The sequence below is a fragment of the Barbatula barbatula genome, assembly GCF_947034865.1.
Source record: "Barbatula barbatula genome assembly, chromosome: 16".
Classification (NCBI taxonomy): domain Eukaryota; kingdom Metazoa; phylum Chordata; class Actinopteri; order Cypriniformes; family Nemacheilidae; genus Barbatula; species Barbatula barbatula.
In genome coordinates this window covers 20,107,833-20,132,162 of record NC_136779.1, presented here as the reverse complement: position 1 = coordinate 20,132,162, position 24,330 = coordinate 20,107,833, and the positions used below count along the sequence as shown (strand labels likewise).

The following is a 24,330-nucleotide window of genomic DNA, read 5'->3' as shown; positions in this document are numbered from 1 at the left end:
AAAATGACACCGGCGGAAAATTACTACACTCAGGAAAGACAGGGCGGCATTATTAAATCTCAGACCCGGTAGACCTGGTAAAATACTACGGTCATGTTACTATGTATGAGGACTAAATCAATTTCAGCGGCTCACATAACTCAAAATGTCAGATGCGCTAATAAAAAAATGAAAAGTATTATCAGAATATGGTCCAAAACTTTGCAGCTACCCTAGATTTCCCATGTCATGTATTATGATAAACCAATATTCAAATATGAAATGTTCACCCAATAAGGGCATTCTGTTCGAATCAAAGCAGTCTGTACATAACACTCGGACCTTACAAAAATGGCCGCAGTACATCCGTTGTGATTTCGTAGACTTGGCTATCTTGTATTATCAGAAATTCATAACATCTTTATGTTCAAAACAACTTGATGTTATTCATAAAGCTTTAGGCATGCTGGTTCCCTTTGCTCTGACAGAAACCTTCAGACAACTCCAAGTTGCAGAAACTCTGTCATGCCTACAGGCGGAATATTTATGCTTCTCATTTTGTTTGAATTATGTTTTCTCTTTAAAGAAATATGTCATATTTAGACTTTCTAGAGTAGCTTCACATGAAAATCCTTTGCCTTGTGTTGTTATCCGATTTATTCTAATAAAAGATGTGGAAATCTTTATGAAATCTGCAGAAATATAGGATCATGAGGGGTTACACATCAATACAGTATAAAAAGTATGCTGGGCAATGTTACTGTACACATGAAGACTTTGGTTCCAAAATGACAGGGGGGTGTGACAGAGAGAGGAAGAAACCAATTGCAAGGCAGCGGTGGTACGAGACAAAACTTTTATTAACAATAAAAACAAAACAACCACGATGGGGAAAGACGCAGACAAGACTAGAATACAAACTGCCGAACAAACACTTCCCACAAGGGGGATAAAACAAGGGTGCTAAACAGACAAGACTCACGATGTAACTAGAACCAAAATAACAAACATGACACAACGTCTTAAACACAAGAACTAAACTAAAACCAGGCAGGGAACCCAGACAAACACGGTAGGGAACGCACATCATGTCGTGACTGACAATAATACGTTTCTCTCCACACAAAACACCTGGCTCTCTCATGATTCTCCCACTAGACCAGAATATCAAGACAATAGAGGTTTGTACGTAGTCTGACTGTTAGTCTGTACGTAGATGTACTAGATATTTTCCTTTCAAAGATGTGGAGTATAACATCTAAATAACATTAATGGTCTTAAAAGAACTATTTCTTTCTTTCTTTTCTTTATATACTATATACCAAAACGTTTGTGTATTAACCTTTTTGTTCTGTGGATGTAGAGGTTCTTTATGGAACTGTGGAAGAACCCTTTAGGAAGCTTTAGTTTGACATTTACATTTAGTCATTTTTGCATGTTTTCATTTGAATGCAACGATACCCGTTTTTCTGTACTGTTGTTTCTGTATAAAAATATAAGCTAACACTGGTTCAGCTGTATTGGAGTTTTCCATCGTCTGGCTTCTAAATTGCTAGGATTCAGAAATGCGATGTGAGATTGTCAACATAGTACAACATCATGGCAAACTTCCAAAGCACCCCTAAACCCCTTGCTTAGCGCTGGAAGATAGAAGATCTTGTCATAAAGGCTTTTCTCTGAAAAAATCCTATCGAGGATTTATAGTTTACAGTAAAACCATCATTGCGTTACAAATATGTTCTCATGAAATGTCCTTTTTTGGCATTTTTCCAGTTGAAACAGGAAGTTTGGATGAGCCAAATCAAAAAGTGCATCCTTATTTTAAAAACATCAACAGGCTTCAGGTATTTTAGACATGGCAGGTTTGAAAAGATTTCCCAAAATGAACAATACATGCGCACAGGGGCATGCTACTTATTTCAATCTCCTTCTCAGGGCAAATTGAATCCAGCTTGAACTGATCCGGGCAGCGTTGTCTCTTAGAGCGCTACGAAGACTCTAAAGGTACACCTTAACTCCAGTTATACCTTTTCTGTCCCACGCTACCAAGTGCTGTCCATGGCGGCGGTGCTGAAGTAATGGATAATGATCGTCCGACAATCAATTATTCACTCTATACAGGGACTGATTCACTTCAATAAGCACTTTAGAAATAGTTGAAGTTGTGTTTATTAGGACAAAAAATTTACCAAATTGCAAACTAAATCCAACCATGGATATTATTTTATTGTGAAATGACTGTGCGTTTGCCCAAATGTATCAACCCGCTACACTAACTGTCTGTATAGTCATTTACATCAAAGGTTCTCAAACTTTAGGTCAGAGGGTCACACAAAGCCACCTGATGTTGCGGTGCATTACAAAAGTTTATTCCAGCATATTGTAATTGGACACTGGATGTGCAAGCGGCAATTAAAACATTAAAAAATAATAAACATTATTAATCACACTTACAATATCAAGGGGAGTAATAAAAACAAGTAAGCTTATACCATAACTGTGCAGCCCGACAATACGGTATTTTCATATTGAAATTAAACGTATTCATCCATGACAAGAAAAATTAAAGGTAAAGGGCGTGAATGTGTGTTGTTTCCCTATTTGCTATTTAAAAGGTGTGCCATGAGATGGTGTTTGGGAACCCCTTATTTATATTATCATAATATATGTTGCTATAGTGTCATTATTTACTCAATCAAAGTGCAAGACGCAGAACTTATAATCAACAGCCATAGCAGGGAAAACCTGCTCAGTTGAGTTTGTCTTGACAAAGTTGGCAAACAAGATCCAAAAGCTGCTGAATTTGCTGTCGGGGCAGGTTAAATAAAATAATAAATGCAGCATAAATTGTAGCCAGGTTTTCACGGATTAAATGAACTAAAATGCTTTGCGGATGGCGTTTCTTTTATTTAGCCAAAAAATTGCTGTATCGCTGCAGTTTGACTAAACTTCAATCTTTCTCTTAAATACACTCCAAATTCTTTGGGTTGCCAGCTGATGCACATTAAGATAATATAATTAAATACCTAACAACCATCAGTGTATAGACAAGTATATTCTTTGCATGAAAACACGTCAATGTACTGGTGTATTTAACTAGAATTTTATTTGTGTAGGCTGCGATGGAAAGAAGATTTTTTCCACAGCGGCCACTAGCAGGGCGAATGCAGAACAGTGATAAGGTATAGCTAAGAGCGCTCCAGACCAACCAGAACGTATGACTCAAGAAAGTATACTTCACTAAGAACGTTTCGGGAAACACATATTAACGTGTACTGCCACTGTGGTCTCCTCGCCGCGACCACGGCAGCCCTACCAAGCTCCTTGGCTTCTTGCTCCCAAGTCAAGGCCATGGCAGAAGTGCCAAGCTCCACGTCTCCTTGTTCCCATGTCATGGCCACGGCGGCTGTGCCAAGCTCCTCTTCTCCCCGTCCCAAGGAAGCAGCCACGATGGCCATTCCTAGTCCCTCGTCCCGATCCTCCAGTACGGCCACGGCTCCCCATGACACACCTCCAGGGGCCACCAGACCTGGCCATGCCTCTGTGGCCGCCTGAGCTACCGGCACAGTCATGGAATCATTAAAGGGATTATTTCCAAAGATCACGTTGTCTGGGAGTATTTTGCGTTACAGATTCAGTTCCCATTCATACTATGTTGTACTCAACACCTTAAGAAGACCCCAACTCTTGTAGATACACGATATGGATGCGGACGTGAGATGTAGAGTTGATTATCAGCATAATGCTAACATCTGAGAACATCTGGATTATTTACCCAAGGGCATATATTTGGAAAAAGAATAGGGGGCCAGGATCCATGTTTTTGGCATGCCACAAAAGACAGTAGCTGATTTGTGTATCTCAACAGAAACTAATTGCTACCTTTCACTGAGGTTGAATTTCAGCTAGCAGAGAGTTGTCTCTCCGTGACACTGAATTAGCACAGAACAGTAAACATAGGGGATTGAATGTGTCACGTCAACAAGTTAACTGGTGCCAATGTTCTTTTTCTGATTATATATTTTTAGGATAACATTGATAAATCAGAATTAATAAACAACCCGTTGACAAACTGCATTTTCACAAAACAGCAGTATTTATTGATTAAGTTACTAAGTCTGACAGCTAGCCTCTCACCGGGTGGCCTTCCTTATTCTATATAATGTCCCCACTGTTCAGAAATTCCGGCTCAATGCCAAGCACTTCAGAGCAGTCAACTCTGTTGTTTTTAAGATTTGGTTTACTTGAATTTAATTTGACAGCAACCCTGCAAATCACAGCTCTCAATTTATCAGGTAAAATAATTTATGAGATAAAGAAAAACAAATCAAATCAATTTTCAGGTAGGATATTTTGTTGCGGTGTTGTGTGGCGTTATGGCTGACAGTTGTAAAGATTGTACTACGGAGTTCTATTCAGTTGTTGTCCCTCTCATTTCTGCAGGCTTCATGGGAAATCTCCAGCCACCCCGGTAACCAGTGTTGCCGGTCTCACTTCAAACCAACAATGTTCTGTCCACAAACATGAACTATTCTTTCAGATAAAGAGTGAGGCCAGTCTCCAGGGCTTGACAGATTTGGAATTGAATAAAATAGAGGTCAAAGGCTGAACAGACTTCTTGACATCAAAAAGTTCAAATTCTCTCAAATCCAATGCATAATAGGAACTATTCATGCCATAAATCTATTTTTTTTTCAAGGTGGTATATTTCAGTTATCCAATTATGCCAATGTCGTCTCCAAAATCCAGCCCTCCAAAAGCATGTCACCAAAACACCAAGGTGTTATATAACACCTGTATATATCCATTAAAATTCCCATTCATCTCAACAGCAGTTTCCCAGCTGATGTACTGTATGTAGTCTCAGAAATACACACCCTGTATTTGATCATTGGAAATTCAGGAACGAATGCATTTTTTAAAATTCCACGTGACTGATCACTCTGGAGATAAAATGATGTCCTGATAACACTATTTGATTGATAGCACAACCAGAGCTCACGTACTCCCAAAGGTTTCTTTGCCCTGAGCTCTTACATCAAAGCAGAAAACAAGATTGACAGTTCCAAAATGGTTGATTTTGGACCCTATTCATTAGGTTTTGCATACATAAACTGAGATTTAAAGCTCGTTTTAAAGTAAGACTTGGGTTTATGTACCATGTGCATGACAGTCAGCATAGACTGGACTTGCGGAGGCTGAAGTGTGTAATGGGCTTAGATCCTTTTACATTGTATTTCTCAATCTTTCCAGGAACAGCCCACAGCTGAACTCTGAATTTTTAAACTAAAGTAAAGCTAGACAAAACAAATATAGTTGAACAAATGCATTTTTTGAGACCTTTTGTGGTAATTTGTCATTTTGTCACTTGGCAGCCCTGATTCCCATCCCCATTTTTCCAGCGTAAAAAATATGTTTGTGTTGCACGAAATATCTGATGACATGGATTATTTAAAATAACTATATAAATGGAAATCTCAAGTGGGTGAGCAAATAATATAGTAATGTAATTTTATTCAAATCTCCCTTTAATAATTTATGAAACATATTGTCAGGAACGGAGTGGGTGACAAGGATGAATGAACAAGACTTTTAATAAATGACACCAAACAAAAGACCCACAATGGGGTGGCGGTAAATAAACACTAACACACAAACAAAACACTTCCCACGTGGGGGATCAAAAAAAGAACTAGACTTACACAAAACCAACAGGAACACACTTGACAGGGTAATCCAAAGACAGAGCACAACTAGGACGACACACAAGGGTACACGGCATAACACACAAGAGAATAAATCTTTACAACAGGATAATGCACAGCAGTCAAGGAAACTATAACAGGGCCCTTGAAACAAAGAACGAGCACAAGACAATAGACTAGAGGGCATTAAATAGGTAGTCTATCAAAGGAGATAACAATGGGCAGGTGTGGGTAAAGACACAAGTGGAAAGCAATACAAGGAACGAGAGGGGCGGGGCCAAATGACGAGACTGGAGAGAACGCATATTATGTCCTGATTGACAATAATATGTTTCTCTCCACATAAAACACGTGGGTCTATCATGATTCTCCCCCTAGACCAGAAAATCAAGACAAGAGACGGCAGAATCATGACACGTACAATCTTGCATTGACATTGGTATGATTCTTGTTAATCTTGTTCTGTAATATGAGGATTTTAATAAATTCTGCACATGCTTCCTAAATCAACTTCTCAGTCACAGTCACTGAACATTTTTATTTGAAATATAAAATCTGCATTCATTTGCAATAATATGGCAATAATCTTGTTTTTTGTTAAAACACAGGCATTTCTTGATTTATTGACATGTATCCGGACAGTAGAAAGATCCTAAAATATATTGTTTCCTAGAAAACCTAAAAAAAAACTGATAAACATATGCAGGTATCTTAACTGAACTGTTTTTTTATATGTTGGAAAATGGAGTGTGTTCCCTTTAAATACTAGGATTAGCTCTTCCTTAAACATAAAGAATATTCACGAGGATAACTTGAAAAACCTTATCCTAGATTAGCTCTTTTAATCTTATAAATTGATATTGATGCATAAGACTCTTGAACTGGGCCTAATGTGGCTGCCAAAATCACATATTGCACTAATCTCATTTGAGCTGGATCTTTGTGGCCATTTGCCAACAACGCAAGTGCAAATCGTGTGAAACTGCTTGCATTTTTTATTTAGTACAGATTTTCTCTTCAAGGGTCGTATCGTGTGAAGGGATGAGTGCAATGATGAGATGTGAGAGGACCACAAATCCTCAAATCCTGAACACACATGAAACAAGACTTGCTTGTTGAGGATTTGGAGAAGACTGGGACATGTTTGTCACAGGAGCTGAAAGATGTCTTGTGTTTTGAAGATTTTATCTCATTGACATCCTAACCATTTGCTGTAATCCAAGAAATGACTGATTTACATGACCTAATGTTTAATGCTAAATTTTATTTTTGAATGCTGTATACTGTATGTGTTATATAGAATAAACCAAAGAGTGAGTGAAAGGACTGTGGCCTAGTGGTTGGAGCGTAGACCCCTGATTGCTCTGCAGTAATGTGCCACTGTAAAAAACTACTTGTAAGTCGCTTTGGATAAAAGCGTCTGCCAAATGAATAAATGTAAATGTGTTTACATTTACTGTTCTTTATCCAACACCTTTATATCACAGGGCAAATCTATAATCTATAAAGTACATATGAAAATTAATAATTGATGGACGTTTCCTTAATATGTATTGTGCAAATGTACTATTCTGTTGCACAAGGTAAGGCTAGATTCTTTGTTGTTTATTGAATCTGCTTGTCCAGATTGAGGTTGTATGAGACTCAGGTGGGCGTCACTAATGGCCGACTCTTTCTGTTAGACATTCCTCATGAAAGTGAGGTTTAATAAAGTGAGGTTTGGACGCTAGATGGCCCTCAGCGTTTGTCTGCAAGATCAAAATCTACTCAAGTAACCAGTCTCAAACCACTTCCCTTCCTCTGGGTTAAAGAGGAACATCTCATTCTCTGCTGTGCTGCCAGTCAATGTGATCTAACGCATTTGGGAATGTCTCTTCTATTTAAATTCTCTTTATAATTCTCTTTCAGTCTGTTTTTTAAGCAGATTGTATGATGATATTTGCAGAGGTTAGCATCACTTACAACACTACCCCAATGCTGTTACCTTCAGAACTAAGGGTTTTCAGTTTTAATCCCATGCCAACATGGGCTTTCCTGCAACTGGTCCATTGATATTGAAAACCGTATTCTAAATCTTCTTGTTTGGTCCAAGCATTTGTTAACCATACCATGGCTATGTTATGATATAAAAGGTTGACCTTTAGGTAGACCAGATGTTGTGATTGTCTTGCCAAAACGGTTACATTGCTGAACTAATATAGAAATCTGGGGTGAACTTTTTGACCCGTAAGCAACCACTTGTCAATCACACAGAGCAAACTAACATAGCAACAATGCCAAGCAACCAGAAACCCAAGTATGAAGAGTTTTTTTCCAAAATAAGATAACAATGAGATCATAATTCTGTATTTTATTGTGTAGGTTAGCTGTATTTTGTTGTTATTGTGGCTCAAATCAAAACAAACCAACTGCAGTTTGATTGATATCATGGTTGACCAAAACATGATTTTTGAAATGTATCTCATTTTGGAACCAAACTCTTCATATATACCATGGGGGTGGTCTCTTTTGACCCTGGACAGTGCCCTGCGGGACAAACTTGATGTACCAGCATGCATCACACACGTTGTCCTCACACATTTCTCACATGAAAAACTATTATTAAGAAGCACAGCACGTCTTTTACTGTATATCTAGAGAGAGAGAGCAGGTCTACATTTTTGAGCACTCAATCATCTAAACGTGTCTTTGACACTCAGCCAGTATCTCCACTCAGTGTCTCGTAAGAAATAATGCATAATTGGATCATAGAATTATAGAGTATGCCAATGGTTCATCCCTTATGGAAATATCAAATTAGTGTAAAAAGCATCTATGTGGATTTCATAGCCAGAGAACTTAATAAACACATCAGACGGTATTTAATATAATATGACACGTAGTCTTTTCAGCTTATGAAGGTTGGTAACTACAGTGCTGTCGGCAATGCAAGTCCTGCCAGCTGATGACATTACAAAGGTCTATGGCTGACAGGTTTAGCCTGAATCCAGTTTTCATGCAAGTGCTACCTGACAAGGTTCTCCTGATGGACGTTCCTCTATGGCTGTATTCTTTTTTCAAGCCTTGCAGCACAATGGGTTCGTAAGAACAAAAATGATATGCATTTCAGTGCTGGTTTTCATGTGTTGACATGAGGTTCAAAAGGTCGTCGAGGGGAAATGAGCTGTCAATGATGCTGTTGGTTATGGAATTCACCATTGCTCATACTGGAGCCAGTGTTTTGAATAAACCACTATCCTTTTATATTAAACTTTGCTGTGTAACCCGCCCTGCACACTACGGACACGGATGACACCTCTCCTGTCATGACATATTGAGACACAGAATTACTTTTCAAAGATATGTTTGCTATAAAAAGTGACTCGTATGAAGTAAGCGATTCATATGAAAGGTAGAATCTGAGCCATATCTACAGACCAAGGCTTTAGGTTTCTTCTTTAATGTGAACTTTATGTCCATTGTTCTAATTTAGAGGCTTAATGACTATTACAAATGAATATAATATAAATTCATATTCATTGAATGTAAATATACATTATTTTCAATATGTCCTGTGTTGAAATCTGGCATGCATGAGTGACGACACATGCAGAAAGTACAGTATTGTGATCAAGAATTTATTGGTAAAATGTTCTCTAAATGTTGCATCATATGTTTCTTAAGAATTGAAGTCTTAAACGGTAGCTTAATAATGGATGGCTTCCAATTGGTTTCCATTAACACTCTGACTACTGGTCAGAGGTCTCAAAGAATATCTTTGATAAAATTATGATTTTCAGCTATATTTGATGTTGAAATGTACATAGAGTACTGTACTTAGCTGTGCTAAATTGTTACTTGCATGCATAGCTGGCCTACAATACCGGTCTAGTCCAGCAAGCAACCCCTTGGAATAATCAGTGGGCAGCCACTTGTCCTTGGACACGCACGCAGCCCTCATTTCCATTGTAAATGTAAAAATCTTGTTTTCAGCTTTGGATCAATGCTTATTAAAAGTATAGATTTGACTGTATTTTGTAAGGGGACATCTGGTTGAAAAGAAATCGGTTGTCAATGAAACTTCCTTTCCTGAGCAGGAAGTCAGAGAGGGCAAGAGACACAAAAGAGTTGTTATTGGATGTACAGAATGTCAAAGCCTTTGTGAATTCTTTTCCTGGTGCACCTACAACAGATTCCACTTTGAAAACAGACAAAGTGGCGAGTAATCCCTGACCATCAGCCTTAGTTCAACTCTCATGACATCCGTCCAACACGCTGCAGCTTTTGGCCACAACGCAGCTCGATCTCTTTAAAAAAACATGGAATCAAAATGTATTTTCTTTAAATCCACCTTCATGTACTTAATCGCCTGCATGACACATCAATGCGCACAGTTCTAAAAGAACAGTATGTTTGTTTTCATCAAAATGTATTAGCTTATAATGTTGCCATTGGTTAATTTCACAAACAGTTTGCGCATGCTTTAATCTGCCGCTGGAAGTGTTTCTTATAGTTTTTAATGTTTTAAACACAATCATTTAATGTTAGTCAACACAATTAAGGTCATCCGAGTTCATTTTTTTCTTGTTCAAAATGGTTGCCTGACTGTTACAACATACCCTGCCATACCAACCAGTCTCTCTCTCTCTCTTTTAATAATTGAACTGCTCTTGCTGAATGATGCTGTAGGCTCGCAATGCTTATTCGTTGTCTTTAATCTTGTGTGTCCTCTATTTGATCATTACATAAGAATCTATCCTAAATTGCCTGGCACCCATTAACAGGCTCTTTGAATTTGTGCTGAGAAATATTAGAAGGAACCTGTAGCTTTGGTTGGACAGTAATGAATATGTGCTTTACAGAGGATGACAGTCACTCCTCTAGAGGAGATCTGCCCACATCCTCTGCAGTATCCTGCCAAGAAAGCAAGCAAGGTAGATGGTTATTCATTTTTGCCGCTCTCTCATTGTTAGTAGGCACCTGAAAGTTGGCCGACTGAATGGAGTTCATTTTTGCTCTTCGTCCTCAAATCAGAATCAGAAGGTATACCACTCACCATACATTACACATATAATTTATTTCATGGATGCACAGAGGCAAGTGCACTAGTAATCATATGCCAACACTCTCAGACAAAATGTACAAAATCTATCATTGGGTAGGACCCTTTCAAAAAGTAATTTTTTGCACCTACAACATACATATATTAGTACCCAAAGGCTACATATTGGTATCAAATTATTTATACTTAAATGGTACATATTAGGATCTTTTTAAGGGTACCGTCCCGGTGACAGCTTTTCTACTTTTTCCTGACAGTGAAGACAACGCATATACAGTATAACCTCATTCTTATCTTTCTGAATTCCATGTAGTTAAACTGCTAGAGCATGGTGCAAGAAATGCCAAGGTCATGGGATGAATTCGCAAGAAATGCTGCAGTAAAAAATGCTACAGTAAAAATGTGTGTATTGGTTAACCGTGCAAACCTGCCACATATCCTACTGTGAAAAACTGTAAAAGAGTGCATTTAATTTAACTGTAAAATAATTTTAAATATTTGAAAATACAATATGTAACATTTTAAAATATAGCAAAAGAATGTTGCAATTATTTCTTAATGGCAAATTTCCATTTTTAAATCAGTGTTATAATCATTTACTGTATTTAATATACAACAAATACAATGTGAAAGCATATACACATTGCAACATATACACAACTTGTTTTTACAGAGGTTTTCTAGCGACTGCAGCTCCCAGTTTTTATTTATTTATTTTACAATGTGGTTTTAGTTGTAAGATTTTAATGTGGACTATTTTTTGTTTTCGTATTCCTAAGAACGTCGTTCTGAAGTTGTTACGTCTGCTAATGTTTTATTAAACTGTTGTGATGACAAACATTTACTCTTATGGGTAATTGAATCAGACTTTGACACCATAGGGGAAGGACACTGTTGTAAATATTTTGTTTTCTTATTGTCTTTCTGCTTGACCAATATGGAACAACTATTCCAAGCTTTTTTCAAGCTCATTTTTTATTCTGCCCTGTATTTCCACCCAGAAGTACTGACAAAAACTATTTTGGATGATCGAACAATCGCGCTGCATAAAACGTACTATAATGTAATTAAGAGGGATGACTTAAGATAAGGTGGGTGTGAAAGTGAAAATGCTTCAACTCTGTGGATCAAAAAATAGACAGACTATACTCAAACTTTGTAGTATTTTCTTGCATCATTTATGAAGGTCTGACAAGCTTTAAGATTAGCAAAGCTAAAAATGAAACTGTTGAGTAGCTCTTAGTGATCTGGAGCGTGAGACACGGTGGACTGCTGGAAGTGTCCACTATATATAAAATGTTGATGACAATCATAACTTCACACCAGCCATTGTTTCAAATTTGTCTTGTAATGTTTGTGTCCAAGCACAAAACTTTTTTTTCTTTTGGAAAGCCATATTGACTGATATTACACCTATTGTCATTTGCCATTATTGATATAGTTGAAATGCTATAGTTGGAAAAACTTGCCAGGTAGATTCCTCTAAACTTTTAAGGCAGTTTTCAAAGCTTGTTTAACCAACCATTAAAGGCATTTGCAATATTTTGATGAAACTAATTTCCCAATTTTCATTAACTTAATACACTAATAAAAATAAAAATGTGTCTCTAGTTGACCTTTTATAAATCATATGCTTTCGTCATATTAGGCATGCGATTATTTTAAAGTAGCATATCATTGTATCTGTCCCTTAATTTAGTTGCCCAAACATAATTGATGGATCTATCCCAAAGTGTCTGTAATAACTCTTAAAATACGGCATCTTCTCACCTCCCCTCTAAAAACGTTCGAATTTAAAGGGCCAGATTGCCATACTGCTGCTCTCTTGCCCGTTAAAACAAATGGAGTGAATATATTACCATAATGTAAGTTTGATTTATTGCCCTTCACTGAAGATAACAGTTTCTACGCTATTCTATTGATAATGAAATTAGAATAAAAGCTGTAGCACATGTAGATTTTACAGATTAATGACAAACTTGTTGGCACGAACGAACTTTCATTATGATGCGTTAAAGGCTTACCTCTCTGTGGGGTCTGCTGTTGAAATTGAACGTTCATTATATAGCCTACCGTAGAATCAAATAGGTTTCTGAATTTTGTGTTTGTTCAATCACACTGTAATATATACCCACGTTCTGACCCATACCCATTATGCTGCATTTATATGGATCAACAGTTTTGTAAGAACTGACATTTAAACCCTATTCAGTACAACTGGTACGGCTACTGAATCATACCTAATGTTCAATGACGACTGGCACACATTCAGACAATCTTTTAACCCCTACAGAATCATTTATACATGCTCAACTTGCGATGCAATGCCTTTTCCATCAGGTTGGTTCAAATGACAATGTGATTGTGCATTCATCACTCACCCTTGCCAGAAGCTGTCACCTAGCATCATAGGGAGGTTTTTGGGCTTTATTCGTTGACAATGTGTGAGCAAGGCATAATTTGTTTGGTGCAGATATGGAGCCCACAACACCCCGGTACCTGACTAATTTAACACCTCACTGGTGCTCATGTTTGGAACACTAACTAGGTTCCTTTTTAAAATGCAGAAAGGATCAAGGCATATTAATTTAAGAAGCAAATAAAAAATTAGTTTTTAGGAGACTGAAAGGCATTGTGTACCGTTATGAATATCAACTCTATATTTGAACTGAATTTCAAATCTTTGCCTTGGCAATTCAAAGTAGTCATATAATATGTTGTCTTGTTCCTTTTTATTTCAGGAAACCAAAAGAAAAGCTAAAGCAGAATAATTGTATATGTTTTACATTGAAACATGAAATTCTGCAGTCTTGTCTATGGCCAGAACCTGTATTTGTTCACGGCTCCAATTATATTAATACAATGCAGTTCCCAAAGAGAGAGAAATGAATAGATAGGATAAATAACCACAGGCAATCAAAAGGGAGAGTGTAAATGCTTCAATGTTACCTTGTAGAGTTTATTTGATCACATGCACATGGATTTACGTTAATCATCCTTGGACTTGCTTATGCATTTGCTTTTCAATGCTATTAGTTACATTCGCTTATTGAATGTAAGTGTTAGTTAATTCAGTAGGCGAGGTCTATTAAAGGCCTTCTTGCCCGATAGGTTCATACATTAATCATGATGCTGCTACATGTTGCATGCAAAGGCAGTATTGAACTATACACAACAGTATTTAAACTATATGCAACAATATTTAAATCTTCAAGAAGCATATTTCTTCCAATTCATTACCAGACAGAAAATGTTACATACAGTAGTAGCAAATATAATGAAACTGATCCGGTAAATGAATATAACAAGCCCTGACCGGCTATATAATGTATGTTATATCACAGATCTTCTGTGCACACGTTAACAAATTCATAGTCATCACATTAAGTAAGACACTGGCACACAACGCATTCAACATTCCGTGCAATTAAACAGCACGCACAAAAGCCAACGAGGCTTCACTCATTACAATCATTGGTGATTCATCTTAGGATTTCTTAGTGTTCTCGATACAATGGTGAAAAAGAATATGCGCTTTTAGCTTTGCAACCGATCCATTGTAGGTCCGCTCGTGCCTGATGACACAGACGGGAGCTGTCCACCAGTGCGTGGTGCTGAAAGACATCAAATACACTTAGCCAAACAATTAAAGGACACTTCCGTTCTCATATTCAGCTGTAAGAAATATCCTTTAATTGTAAGAGTAAGAATATCGTTTCTTCTGCCTCTGTCGATTAGTGACTTCATTGATGTGGACGGTTAAAGTCAGTGCAAGGCTGCTCATCAGTTGCTTCTCTGAAGTTCTTTCTCTCCGCTTCACCTTGCGTTCCGTTCTACCGCATATTCCGTCACTCGGTCTTAACATTTCTAGAAAACAGTGGTAAGTTTAATGAAGTACTGACAACTACTCCATCTTAAAAGCCTTCATTTGGTAGAAACAAAATGAACAATTAACACAATCTCGGAACTAGCACTGTTATGTACAGACACATCATTACCGAACAGTCATGTCGTAAAAAACATTCTGTAGCAGCGCGTAAACCACGCACACAAGGTCTATGCACTATTAAAGCGAAGTAACATCATTTATTTTCCAAAATGACGAGTATAGTCAGTCTTATGTATTTAACGAAACGAAATACATCTTATGGTTACCTTATAAAGTGCACATACGGTAGGGATCGTGTAGTTTTAGTCTTTACCGGGACGATCATCTCCGTAACATACCCACGTCGTTTCTGAACAGTGTTTGACAGCAAACATGTTCACGTTAAGATATTCGCCGTGTGTTGAGATCGTGCGAGAATTCCCACGTTTTCACGGGACTTTGAGAGCGGCTCTCCGTCTCGCCGGCTCTTCGTTCCGCGTGAGCGGAGATAACGACAATTCCTCTTCGTGCCATTGCAGGGAACAGGCGCGCTTCATCATGCCGCGAAACGGTTACATTCGAGGCTCAAAACTAAGTTACCGATTCGTTGTGCGTGCTACGACTGACTGAACTGCCACTGCTCCCCCCTTCATACTCCTTTCCCCGGTTTGATTTCCTTTCCACGAGTGGACATCTCTGTAAGTTCAAAAAAGCACATGGAGCCCCTGTAAAGACACGTCCGCATCGGTGACCGCGTGAACGTTTGTCGCTCCGCCGCTCTCCTCTCCTCCGGCTTCGCGCCGAATTCCATCTCTCCTTGCGCGCGCTCGCGCCTGCTTTCTCTCTCGCTCTCGAGCGCGCGCGCGCGGGGGTGTCCCTCCTCCGTAGTTTGGAGTTTGTGATGTGTCTCAGACTCCGCGAGCGCCGCGCAAGAGCGAGACCTGCGGAGAGAGCGCGCCGGATCCCGAAGCGACCGTTACCCTCCAACAGTCGACCGTTTCCCGGCCCTTGTCCTTCTATTTCCCCGCATTCTCTCACGGTGTTCCTCGCGTAAGAGATTTTCCTCACTTTTTTTCTTCGTCACAAGTGTGTTTAGATCTCCTTTCACGTACTTTTCTCATTCATTGGGAATTAACGGACATCTGAGGATCGTGTGGATGAGCGGCTTCGGAGGGAACCGGAGATGGATTTGCTGATGATATGCCTTTCTTTTGGGATATTGCAACGCAGTTTGGCGGGAGCGGACTCCATCATTCACATCGGTAAGGAGTGAGCTGTTTAAAGGCATTTTTTTGACACCAAATTGTCCAAAAATTATAAGAAAATGCGCCATAAATATTAAGGACTCCGATGTTAGTGAATGGGCTGTTAAAGGTTGGTCTGAAATATCCATTGTATGTAACCATTGGACATTTGCCACGCTTATCGGGCTGAATATCAATTGAGCAGACCACTTGTGATGATAACGTCTCTCTTGTTGAGATTGGAGGTAGATCCGTTGGATTGACAGGTGCGAGCCTAATCGAATTCCAGTCTTGGTAGTTTATGAGAAAAGCGTCATTGTTTAAATCAGACATTTTGGGTAAGTTGGAAAGCCAGGAGGCGTCTGTCATAAGGCAAAGTAAGCCAATGTGTGTGGGTTGCTCTCCCCCTCCCATCTATAAGATTGAACTTTGTATGGAACGTGAGGGAAATCTTAACAAAGGTTGCCGAAGTAAATAAATGACAAGGGTACAAATGCTTATTCTTGGCGATCCCGGTCCGCAAATGTCATTTTAACCAATCCCCTCTGCGTCTACCGGACACCCTCTGCATTCAGATTATCTCGCCAAACGCGAAGAAATATTTTGGCTGGAGATCAGCAGCACTGAGGAGGAAGGGGGGTGATGGGCAAGGGTGGTTGGAACTCTATTCGGTTAGCATGGGCAAGTCGCATTGCATCTTTGCGTTTCGTTTCTTACAAATTGAAATATACCAAAGCAATCTTTTGATGCAGAGAGGGGATTTAATCTGCGTAATGAAACGAATGCATCATTTTTGTCATTGAAGAATTCTGCAGCAACTATTCGTCAAAAAGTAGTGTCACGTTTGTTCGGCCTTCAACAAACGTAAGAGGAGTTTGTGTTGGTGTTGTTTAATTTGAACCTGCAAAACTACTTATCATTGAATCGGTGTCTTTTGGGTGGTCTTGGCTTGTGAAAGCAGATGGAGGCTTTATGGTGCAGTACTGGATGCTGGACTCACATCTCGAAAATGTAACACATCAGAATGAGTGATACTGTATTGTTTTGTATTGTACAATAACCTCTCTCTTTTACCTAGGTAGCTGACAAATAGGTTAGTCATAACTTTTACATTTACGCATTTGTCCATAGCGACTTTCATTGCATACACTGTACATTTCTTTAGGATAATGTGCAATCCCTGTAATCGAACTCATGACTTTGGCGTTGCTTACGTCATGCTTTAACCACCGAGCTACAGGAAAGCGACGATCAACCATCTGTTGTCTTTTAGATATTAAAATGCATGAAATTAATGTGAAGTTACCTTTTGAGAAGCTTTATATCCATATATGCCATATATTAATTTTGTTGAAAGACTGTCATATATACTGCAATTTACTCTCTATTTGCATGGATCTAGGTTGAAGAATCCACCTTTAGGTGAAGACCAGGCGGTCTCTTTGGCCATGTAATAGGCAGGGCTCACAGGTGCACAACACATAAAATTACAAATGCCAGCCTCTCCAGTGCCCAATACTTCCACTTTGTCACATCCGCTCATGTTATCATCCTGACCAAATTCTGCTCCGATTGGCAAAAGAAAAATAGGGCCATCCTTTGAATGGAGAGGGTGACATGAAGTGATTTCAGGCCGGTGTTGTGATTTACAGAGGCAATGACCGTCCCAAACTGGTAATTGGGAGGCTAGTACAGGCAGTGTTGATCCGGCCTGTTCTCACTGGCAACTGGAATGAGCAGATGCGACACCCCTATTTCAGCTAAATAAGATGAACACTGCAGTCATACATCAACCAGATTCCACCTGTCCACCTGCCCATCCTATTGGCTGCCCCTAACACAGGTAGAGAAGCAGTGCGTTTCGGCAAAACCTGAAGGATGCCAGTTGGTCTTGCCATTTATAAAGATGATGTGCGCAGTTTGGGTACATTTGCACACAAACTGGACTTGAAGAAAGAAAAATGATTTCACTGAACATTGCCCAGGTCTGCCATTGCTTGTCAAATAGAGACTCATAAACTCATTAAGCCAACACGAATGTTTTGATAGTACCACAGGGCCACAATGTTTCCATTTACTGAGCGAATCGGCTTACAAACAGCTTACTTACAGTGTATAGTTGTCTCTGCACATTATGCTAAGAGAGCTTTAAACGTGCTTGGACAATTCATCTTCATGAAACAACTTTATGGAAAGTCCAATTGGTAAATAAGCCCCCACAATAAAAAATGCAGACCAACTGACATTTATCTATCGCTAAAATCTCATACTGATTATTTTATTTCCTGAAAAGGTTCTTAACAGATGCTCAGGGTTGGGTAAAAGCATTTATGCCTTTCTGCAAAGATGCATAAAACATTAAGCCCGGTACTGTATAGATGAGCTAAGCCTGTGACTTGCTTTGTATGCAAACTAACAATTGCCATTGTTTATTCGTACGCTCCGCTAAGACCAAGATAACAATCTGCACATGCCCGCAGGTGCCATTTTTGAAGAGAACGCTGCACGGGATGATGAGGTGTTTCAGTTGGCGATCTCTGACCTCAGCCTCAACGATGACATTTTGCAGAGTGAGAAAATCACCCACTCCATAAAATATATTGAACCCAACAACCCCTTTCAGGCAGTCCAGGAAGGTGAGTGAATCATCGTCTCATGACTCTTGAACTGCATCGTTCTCACTGGTCTGTGTGTACATGCTAAAATTTTAACATCAAGGCTGTTATCTGCCCGCTTGAATAACAACTCGAGTGTGTGACATGATGGCTGCAGGACTAAGCTTTGTCGGAACGAAAAACGTCATCTGGGTCTGTTTGTGTTGTGTGTGTATGTGTGTGTGAGATGTCTTTCAAAGACCACCATCTAAAGCTCCCCCACAGTCCAGACATCACTGTCTTCTGTGAAAGAAGAGCTAGGTGGAGGTATTGAGTCAAGCAGGACTCAATAACAATTTTCCACATAATTGTAGTTGTGGATGAGTGCTCTGAGGCCTGAGCTTTCCAAGAGATCATTTTGAAAAGCAAGGAGAAAGAGAATGTCTTTTTTCAATGGGCTAATGACAGTTAATGATGCTGGGATTGAAGGAGAAGATGATGGTAATGATTATTTCCCTTAGAAATTATCCTGTATCAGAAAATTCTCTGTTAGTTTTAGAGACTATTTGATAGGGATCAATCGAAATGAGCTACATTGTCTAGTGTAATTTGCAGCAGTTACATTTGTCATTTGACTCTTCTATTATTCGGCGCCTTTATCAGCCAGCCTCCAATTATCTAGTGCCGACTGTTTGACATTGAAGGTTTTCCAAAGTTCCCAGAATTCAGTCTGATAGGTGTGGGTTATGATCACTGGGTTAAGGTGTTTTATTTCCCATATGTCAGCACATCATCTTGAAGAACAGCACCATCACGCTTGGAGAAAAGTATTTTTCATGACAGCTCTGTGTGACCTCACATGTATGGCACAGGGGAACTTGACTCTCTTTAATATAGCTTGTACTAACAGCGAGAATGAAACTGTCACAACGCGTCTTTGATTTGTTTCACACAGAAGTGAAGACATCAGGGATTTCTCACAGACAATATGCCGGTAGCGCTTGACATTTGTTCGACATAGCCAGAGATGTAACTCAACCTAACGACCTACAGATGTTTCACAGAAGTATTCATGACGATTTGTACCAACTGAATCATCAACCTTAAATGACTTTTATTCTATATTTTTAAAGTCAAGATGTCTGATAAGGCTATGCAGTGTGAGCTTTGGAATGGTTGGTCAATATGTTAGCACACGAATGCTGTGCTCTACTGACTGAATGCTCTGTTTATTTTGGCAAAGTGAATGGACCATTCCAGACCATTCAAATTTGGCAATGAATTCCTTTTAGTGGTCACAGTTGCCTTCTCATATCGGTACCCTGGGTTGCTGTTTTTATTTATTAAGTTGGCAGTAGAGGACATTTTTGATACCGCCCTATTTAACGGTAGCGTTACCCTGCCAAGCACTGTCGGGTTCCTATTTCGGATATTTTCTGCACACATGGGGGTAGTATTTGTTGTACTGTGTTTATCATAAAACAAATAATTACTGTGAATAAGTTAATCTAATAAGAACGATCGTTGAGAATTATAAGTAAACATAAGAAAACTCAGCGGAGGTGTTAAAATTCAAACACTTAAGAAATAAAGTTTTGTCATTTTGGTTTTACTACTTTTTGAGCCCAATACAAAGTAATACAACGTTGTCAAATAGCCCATTATGTAACAGTCTGAAACATCTTAGAATCAAAGATGCAGAAATGTTGTCATTACACCAGCCTATTCCTTAAGTCTATCGCCAGAAGTTGGTCTTAAATACTTACAACTGTTTTATTCACCTAGTGTTCCTTTACAATTGACAAATGTGTTATTTCGTGCTTATCCTCCGGCTCCTTTTATGCTCTGCACTAAGTGCCATATCTTCGGCGGAAATAAATGGTGAAGTTGCAATAAAACTCTTCAGATGAATCCCACAAGATCTTTTAGGGTGTCTGAGATGTCAGGAAAGATTGGGAGCTTTACGCCAACTGCCTGCTCACAAAAAGGAGTGCAACATTTCCAAACTTAGTCTAAATGGATTCTTTGTTGGATAGCTTATACATTCTTCTCAAAAGACTCACAATGAGGCATAATGACATTTTAAATATGTGCGCAAACTGATATAGCACTCCAGTTGGAGGAAAAGTAGAAATATGGATTCACACATCTTCTCTTATGGTTTATTAGAGTGCCACTTTCATTGCTTCCTCGTTTTTTGTCTTTGATTATTTATTTTTAGTATTGCTAGTCGATTTGTCAGCTAGAACAGTGAAAAGTTAACTAATACTATTTACTTAATGTAAATGCTCTTTGCCACATGCTGTGTGACATCAGCAGGGCCTCACAGCTGGCCATGCAGGGTAGAAATGGAAGCCGGAACTAATGCCAGATTCATGCTGTTTTTGTTGTTATAAAGGATGTTAAGAGCACCTGCTTCAAGCAGCTGATCAACATTTAGATAAGAAAGTACAATTCAAATCGGTTTGTGATTACAAGTTACCTTACAAAAAAATGATTCACAAATAGAACTTGACACTGAACATAAATCAAGCCCAACGGAAGTCTCATAGCCATTACTAGTAAACACAGGCATTGCACATGTAATATTACAGAAAATGTAGATGCTTGCACGACTGTCTGATACACACTGTGTTCATACTACCATGTAAGCTAGAAGTCATAAGAGTTTATAGTTTCCTCAGCTACCCAAAGGGACTTATGGGTTGTGATCGACGATACTCGTCTCTGACAGTGTTCCCTAGAGAATGGTACATTTACATGCAGAATCCATTACACTACACGCAGGGATGTTGTCACCTGCGTAGCCAGATATGGGTGGTTATATTGAACGACTACGTAAATCATAAAACATTACGTTTATGTTGACCTCCCCATCGCACTAGCCCGTGATTCTGAGGTGATGCGCACAACCGTAGTGATGGGATTGTTTGGATGCTGCAGAGATAGACGAGGCCCATGGACCCGTGTCTACTCCAAGATATAGGTTTGAGAAAAGAGTCACACGTATATTTCTGGCCTAGTTTGAATTCGTTCAGTTCTATTTGGTCTGCAGACGTCGGCACAAGCGCGTGGGATGCATACAAATGAAGCGTGTTTTCACACACAACAGCCCACACACGTTCGAGACATCCTAACATACGGACTCTTATTCTGGACTGTGTGGGCCGAGCACCAATCCTCCATTGAGCAAAAGTTTTTAAGTTTTGCATTGACTGAACGTCTCTGGATGGCTGCGTGCCGTTCTTCCTAACTGAAGAATATCGAGGTTCTCTGATTTCGTGATTAGATCTTCATTTAAATAGCTCTGTTTGGGGCCTTAAACGCACTTTTAACACAGACAAATAAATACGGTTAATTACCCTGTTACCCAAGCCAGCCGTCGGATTGCCAAATTGCACAGCGTTGCTGCAAAAACAACTACTTTGTCCACCCTGCAAAGACGGCGCTCGCTTATTTCTCCATGTGGAGTGTTTTCACGCTTAACTGCGGTATTCAGGCTGGAACGTAATTGGAGTTTAGCTATCATATGCAAATATTGCTTTCATTTCGTAGCTCAGTTCTGTGTTTGGAAGCTGCGCAATTAACACAATCCTGTTTGCTATTGAAATCTCTTTTTATGGATCCGTCACTGAGGTTGCCAAGTAAGAAAAGTTCCATCCGTCTTGAATTGTTGACTCCTATTAGGTTACAGTCAGTGACAAGCACACCGCCAATGACACTGGGGCGGTTGTCATGGAGACCATCACAGCCCTAATGTAGTCTTTCAAAAACATTTTGGACAAATAAAAGGGGGAGAAATGCGGTATTTGAAACGTTGTCTAATTTTTTTATCACCTGCAAAATGATATAAATAAGGGTGATTAAAAGGTGCCATAGATAGAGGAACAAATTTTGGTTCCAAAAATAACCATTCAGTCAAAGGTTCCTTAAAGAACCATAACCTTTTTTCCACCACAAAGAACCTTTTGTGAAACAGAAAGTTTCTTCGGATGTTAAGGGTTCTTTATGGAACCATTTAGAGAAAAAATGTCTTCTAAGAACCTTTTGAAGCACCTCTATTTTTAAGAGTGTATGATTTAATATATCAGCCAGTTTGCTCAGTGTCAGGCTTCAGTCCAAAGCATGTTGATCCGTGTGAGCCCACCATCGTTTTGTTCTTTTGTTCTCCGCACATCAAATAACAGCAGAGATGCAGATCACACCATGAGCTCTCTCTCTCGGGCGATCGAGGAGTGTCCCTGCATCATTACAGGCAGTGCTGGATGACAGTTTTCATGAAGGATGTCCATTGTACGAGGGAGGAAACAATGCGGGGGAATTAATCAGGCTGCGGCGGCTTTACTACAGCGACTACAGTTTAAACAGCCAGAAGCATAGCTGAGGAAGGGATAAACATCTGAATGTGCAAAGCTAGTCCTATCTGAACGGAGATATACTGCCATGACTGTGCCTTGGCTTCATCCATTAGCTGGCCCGGTGCTTCCAAGCCGCGTTCCCAAGATAATTAATTTGCGAATTTTTCCCAGTTTCCATTGCAGCGCATCTAACGTAAGCTCTGATTTAAATGTGCTCCGCATGCAGTAATGCATGATAATGGCTTCCAGGAGAGAAGGCATGCCTTGAGAAATTAGTGGGGATCTGATCAGCCTATGATGTCATTGAAAGCAACACTTTTACCATCCGGTGTTTCTGAGATAAGAACATTAATCATGTCTGGACCTGTTTGATAGCAACCACTGTTGCTGATTTAGAGCTGTAACTTTTCTTCCTCAATGATCGTTCTCAGTGACAAGCGATGTTTTATGATGACATACATGTCTGGCTTTTGGGATGGCTACTTTCCTGAATTTAGATTAGTTGCTAAATTTGTATTGCAATTGGCGGCACAAACCGGGGAGAGTTCGGCTTTACAGTCGTTTTATCATGACAACGCCTATAAATATCAGGACTCTTTCTCACAATATTGTGATACTTCAGATCCCTTTATTTATATACAGTATGTACAGTAGGTATTTTTACATACCATTTTCTTCTGTTACTGCAAACGCAGAGCCTTTTATAGGAATCTGATTCCTTTTTTTACGAAACTGCTCTTCTACAACTGCTACAGCAGCACTCTTCGTATTAAAGGCATTTTTTATTAATGACAATTTATTATTCAATAAATAAGTAAATCAGAATTAACGTAGTGAACAATTATTACAAATCATAATATAATGCTGTGAACTGTATGCGATTTTGTAATTATATTGCGTTATATAAACGTTTTTGAAATGTTAATATAGAAAACAATTGATATGCAGTCGCAAGTGTGCACATATTTGCTGTTTTACAGAAGCTTTTAACATGGCTCAACGCATCAGAACTGACATCGGAAAATTGCAGAGAACAAAAGATACAAGAATAAAGAATATTTCAGTGTAATCTTGATTAACATTACTTTTATTTAATAAAAAAACTCATATTTGTATTTATTAATTCATGACACTTTTTAACAGACATTATTTTACATGGCAGAGGGATTACATGGATTTCAAGTTTTGATGGCAGGTGACGTGCTGTAGCCATCCCAAATACTGTAAGCGTTTCTTAAAGGAATAAACACTTATGAAAATAACACCGAAGACATGCTTGTACACATTTGTTTCACTGTTTTGAGGATTTTTCCATGTCTTCTTGCGAGTGCACTTAAAAGACCAGAGGGAAAGGAATCTCTGGTCCTTCCTGAAGTGCCTGTCAGGGCAAAGGGTCTCAGCGGGACCATCGCTTTTATTGTGAGTCTCTTCCTGATGATGTACGAGTCTACTAAACACACTTAAAAGTCAAGGGGAATAGAGCATCACCCCTGGGAGGCACCCAATTCCGCCGACAGCCAAAAGATGCTCTTTCTGAAATG

The 24,330-nt window shown here is 39.1% G+C and overlaps 1 protein-coding gene across 1 annotated transcript in view; it reads left to right on the top strand.

Moving 5' to 3' along the window:
* Positions 1 to 15,776: 15,776 nt before the first annotated feature.
* The window catches only part of grid1b (glutamate receptor, ionotropic, delta 1b), a gene marked incomplete at both ends in the record, with an annotated part of 235,998 nt that continues 227,444 nt past the window's right edge, over positions 15,777 to 24,330 (top strand). Inside the window, 2 exons of the mRNA XM_079477048.1 lie at positions 15,777 to 15,855; positions 18,318 to 18,473. Coding sequence (XP_079333174.1) covers positions 15,777 to 15,855; positions 18,318 to 18,473 — 235 coding nt within the window. The remainder of the gene's footprint in view (positions 15,856 to 18,317; positions 18,474 to 24,330) is intronic.